At 39.1% G+C, this 5143-nt stretch overlaps 1 protein-coding gene across 1 annotated transcript in view; it reads right to left on the bottom strand.

Annotated features, from left to right (window-relative positions):
- Positions 1–512: 512 nt before the first annotated feature.
- Positions 513–5143, bottom strand: part of MYOM1 (myomesin 1) — a 148929-nt gene continuing 144298 nt past the window's right edge. Inside the window, exon 37 of the mRNA XM_019665101.1 lies at positions 513–1345. Within this exon, the coding sequence (XP_019520646.1) occupies positions 1052–1345 (294 nt within the window). The 3' untranslated portion in view covers positions 513–1051. The remainder of the gene's footprint in view (positions 1346–5143) is intronic.

Genomic DNA, 5143 nt, shown 5'->3' with positions numbered 1-5143 from the left:
GGGAAATCTCCTTTCACCATTACTATTTTTCTCCAGTAGTGTGTGAGTGATTGTGTGTCTGTGGGGAAGGGGGCACTGGGGGTAGGGTTGGGGTAGACAGAATGCTGCTTGCCAGCAAGCCCCACAAGGAGGAGCAGGTCCCAACGCTGGCAGTTCTCTGAATTTAGAATGAGGACTCTTCTTTTGTTAGCTGTAGGCCCTTAGTCCCCAATCCTGGAACTAGACACCCCCATACCCTCTTTTTATCCTTAATTGACACATTATGTTCAATTACTTTGGGTATTTAGCGATAGAATTGATTTGATTGTCCAGTATGCTAACAGATGTATAGTGACAGAGCAATTTCACATTTCTGAACCTCAGTTGATGTTGAATAACTTATCTGATCCTGCTATGAGGGTAGTGCTTTAACCCAAAGGAATTTCAATCAAAAGATGAAGTGATGAGAGAGATGTAGCAGAAGCCACCCAACTGAGCAGCCGAAGAGTAAGAAGGAGAGAAACACTGATGGGGAAGAGGAAGGGTGTGAGGACTGTTTATTGATACAGAGGAGGTTCCAAATCACAAGACCGCCAACAGAAATGTACATCACTGTCACAACAACACGTGAAACATACTGGTTGGCTTAATAACTAGTATCCATCTTGATAGGATGCTGAAGTATAATTGCAATCCATGAGAATTTACTGATCAAAGTCTAGCCTAGTCCAAACTCTGCTCCACAACACATTTGTCTGCTCTCCGACCATCATTCAACATCCCTCTAACTTTATTCTGGTCTTTTCCTTAAAACTGTTTCCTAATATTTGTGCTACCAATGGCATTTTCTTAACACATAACTTGTAAAGAAAAACTAGCAAAATGTTAGTTGGTGCTTTTTTTTTTATATGAATAAAAGATTTGATAATTCCCTCCCCTCCTCCAAACCAGCACAAATGTAGAGAGTAGAAAACATGAAGACTTCCTTACACTTAGCTCACACCATCTGCACACAGGCAGCACGAGGCGGCCCAGCACAACAGTCCTCACAAGCCCTCCTGGAGGTCTCAGGTCACTTGGACTTTTTATTGCCTTTCTGGGGCTTTGCAGAGGCCACCCTTGCCTCCTCCTCTGGGATGAACACACTGATGGTGAAGTCGCTTGTCTCTGAGCCATACTTGTTCTTCACAACCAGCCCATATTTGCCAGAGTCAGAGGTGGTCACCCCGGTGATGGTGAAGTAGGCGGTCTTGCCGGCTTCCAGCCTGAGGTTGCAGTGGTCATCCGAGTCCAGGGACTTCTCATTCTTCAACCACGAGATCTCTGGAGTCGGGTCGCCCCACACGGTGCAAGTGAGATTAAGTGCCTGTAAAACAGGTTTTATGGGAGGGAGGAAAGATATCAGATATAATGACCCAACTTCAAAAAACCTCTGGGGGTGTAGCGTGACCTGATGGAGGATAAATATAAACCTCCCAGATCAGGGTTTGAACTTGTTATGTGTGTGTGAGACACACACACCTGAGTAGGTTTCTTTAGGGTTTCTGGGTTTGGAAATGCTTATCATCAAAACCACATAGAGTTTACTTTCAGTTCTCCTCTCCATTTTTGCTTTCAAAACCACAGATGCCTTTTGCTCTAATGTGGCATTTTGGACTCTATCTCAGTAGAGAAATCTCCTCACTGCCATAATCACCACCTGCTCACTTTTGCATTTCAATTGTATCACAGGGCCCAGCAGCAGAATCCTAACATCTGTTTCAAATAATGTGAGTCATTTTCAAATTCCATCTTCCTCATTCTATTGTATTTTCTCCCCAAACCTTACCCAATCTGTTGCATGTGCAAAGGTTCCCTACCAAAACGTATTCCTAACATTTTATTATATTTCCCTCTGTGCTGAAACCCTCTTATTTTAAAAGATCAAGGTTTAGGCCTATAGTTTTATTTTACCTTACATTTTTCTTAAAAGGTTGTTTTTAGATAATTGTAGATTCATATATAGTTGTAAAAAATAATAGAGAGATCCTGTGTACCCTTACCCAGTTTCCCCCAATAGCACCATTTTACAAAACTACAGCATAATATCACAACCAGCATATCAGCAATGGTACAATCCATTGATCTTATTTAGATTTCCCCGGTTTTACTTGTACTTGCTTGTGTTTGTGTGTGTTTACTTCTATTCAATTCTATAACCTTTCTAGGTTCATGTATCCACTACCTCAGTCAAGACACAAAACACTTGCATCACCACAAGAACTCTGGTGTTGCCCTTTATAACTAGACCCACTTTCTCACCCCACTTCAACCTCCCAACCTCATTCCTAGCTCTTGGCAACCACTAATCTGTTTTCTGTTTCTAAAATTTTGTAATTTGAAAAACATCATATAAATAGCGTCACACCGTATGTAACCTTTTGGGATTGCCTTTTGCACTCAGTGTAATTCCTTACAGATTCATCCAAGTTATTGCAGGTAGCAACAGTTGGTCACTTTTTTATCACTGAGTAGTGTGCCATGGTATGTGTATACCTATAGGGTCTTCTGAGATGTTAACATTCTTGGGCTATTATGACTTAAGCTGCTATGAACACTTGTGTACAGGTTTTTATGTGAATGTAAGTTTTAATTTCTCTATGATACATGCCAGGACCCCAACTGCTGGGTCATATAATAAATGCATGTTTCATTTTTTAAGAAACTGCCAAACTGTTTTTCTGAGTGGTTGTACAATTTTGATTTATATTTCCACCAGCAATGTATGACTGATTCAGTTTCTCTGCATCCTCACCATCCTCCCCAGCATTTGTTTTATTTTAGCAATTCTGATAGGTGTGTTATAATATTTCATTGCAGTTTTAATTTGCATGTCCCTGATGGCCAATGATGTTGAATTTACTTCACCTTTTAATTTCCACTATTANCTTGTCAAATGCTTTTTCTGTATCTGTTGATATGATCATATGATTTTTATTTTTCATTTTGTTGATGTTGTGTATTACATTAATTGATTTGTGGATATTGAGCCAACCTTGCATACCAGGAATGAACCCCACTTGATCGTAGTGCATGATCTTCTTAATGTATTGCTGAATTCTGTTTGCTAATATTTTGTTGAGGATTTTTGCATCTATGTTCATTAGGGTTATCAGTCTGTAGTTTTCTTATTTTGTGATGTCTTTGTCTGATTTGGGGATCAGGGTAATAGTGGCCTCATAAAAAGAATTTGGGAGCCTTCCCTACTTCTGGACTTTTTGTAATAGTTTGAAGACTTATCTTTAATTTACTTTTCTCTTGGTGATTGATGGTATTTCTTTTTTTGTATCTTTGTATGTCTGCTGATTAGATGTTTTTGATTGCAAATGTCACACTGTTGGAGAGTGTATTCATTTAAAGTATGTTGCACTTTGTTCTGACACACCATTAGGTTATTGCAGATCTTTGATCCTTTTAAGGCTTGCTTTTAAACTTTGTTAGGGTGTTAGGGCAGCTTTTAGTCTAAGGTGAATTTAGTCCCACTACTAAGGTGAGGCACCTCTGAGCACTCTACTGATGCTCCATGTATTACTAAGTCTTTTCATTCCAGCTGTGGGAAGGAGAACTATTCCCAGCCTGTGTGAGCACCAAGAACTGCTTGGCCTATTACTTTTCAGTGGCTCTTTCCCACCACCTACAGAGTGGGGCTCAGCTAGAGACCCAGCCCTAGCAGTCGAGTGCTCCTTCTCTGTGCAACTCCCTTTTCTTTAATATACTTTACCACAAATTCTAGTCACCTCAGCCTCCTTGAACTTTAACCTTTATCCCCTCAACTCAATGAGACTGTCAGGTTCTGTTTGGGCTCCCCCTCGCTGAACTGCAGCCTGAACAGTCTGTCTAGGCAAAAATTTGGAGCCATCACAGACTCATTACTATTTCCCTTCTTTTAGTGATTGCAGACCTGCATGTCTGCTAGCCAGTGCCCCCAGTTTTTTCCCTTATATTTTGCCTGGCTTTCTAGTTGTTTATGGTTGGAGGACAATTTCATAATAGTAATCCTCTGTGGGCAGACACAGAAGTCCCTTGTAGTTTTATATTTGTTTCCCTGGAGCCCCAGATATTAGCCATTTTTATGGGAACTCTTGGCTTGGGATTCCTACACCATGTGGTGCTATAAATCTGGACCCCACAAGCCTACAGGACTGGCCTGAGGAATCCATTAACTTTGTTTTTCTACCCAGAACCACCCCCAGGCAGATGCCAAGCTTCCATATATCTCCTCAATGTCAGTTTGTGATATTTTTACTACTCCCATTTTTGGGGGGTGGGTTACCCTTTGCGCATCCCAGCTTTGTGCAGAGATCTTGTTGTGCAGCTCCCGATTTTGAACGACTTGAATCTGCGTCTCTCATTCTGGCATGGGTTTCAAAACTCCAGTCCCACGCTGTAGGGGCTGTAGCTAGGTAATGTTATTACTTTTGCATTAAGGCATCCATGCATATTTTATTTTTGCATACTTAAAATAGTTTAGAAAATTTATCCTAGTAATAGTTCAGCTTCATGATTCTAACTTAAAATGCTTAGTGATCGTGATTTTATGTTGAAGTCTCTCTAAGTTTATATACAAAGGAGAACATTTAAAAGAACTCAAAATTTCCCATATTTATATACTTAATTTTATAGGTAACTAAAATTATTTAAGTTCTTGGAAAGTTTTTGTTAAGTCAGACAATAGTAGTACTTAAAATGGAAAACAAATATATTAACTTATAAATACAGTTTAACAAGTTAAAGGCAATTAATTGTACTAATACAGTACCCTTAAAATAGATTTTTTTCAATAGCTAGATTTTTAAATAAAAAAATGAGCTTTTCAAGCTAAAGTTCGTGAACTTAGGAAGATCTAGATTTTTCAATTTATTACCTTAGTATATTAAATATTCATTTTCTAAAAATAAGCCCTGTATAGTCTTTTCTGTGTTTCAATATGATCCTCTTTGTACCAATACCTCACAATTAGCAGGTCACAGATTCATGAATTCTTATAAGTTAAAAGAACCTTCAGCATCATTAGATTGATAGATCTATGGTTTCAGTTCTTTTTCCCTTGTAGAAACAGCAGCTTTTTACCTAAGCCATCAAATCATGATGTAGTTGATTTAATTTGGTCATTATAATGGCCGAA

The sequence above is a fragment of the Hipposideros armiger genome, unplaced genomic scaffold, assembly GCF_001890085.2.
Source record: "Hipposideros armiger isolate ML-2016 unplaced genomic scaffold, ASM189008v1 scaffold_433, whole genome shotgun sequence".
NCBI classification, from domain to species: domain Eukaryota; kingdom Metazoa; phylum Chordata; class Mammalia; order Chiroptera; family Hipposideridae; genus Hipposideros; species Hipposideros armiger.
Note: the sequence above shows the minus strand (reverse complement) of the source record. Positions and strands in the feature narration are given on the sequence as shown.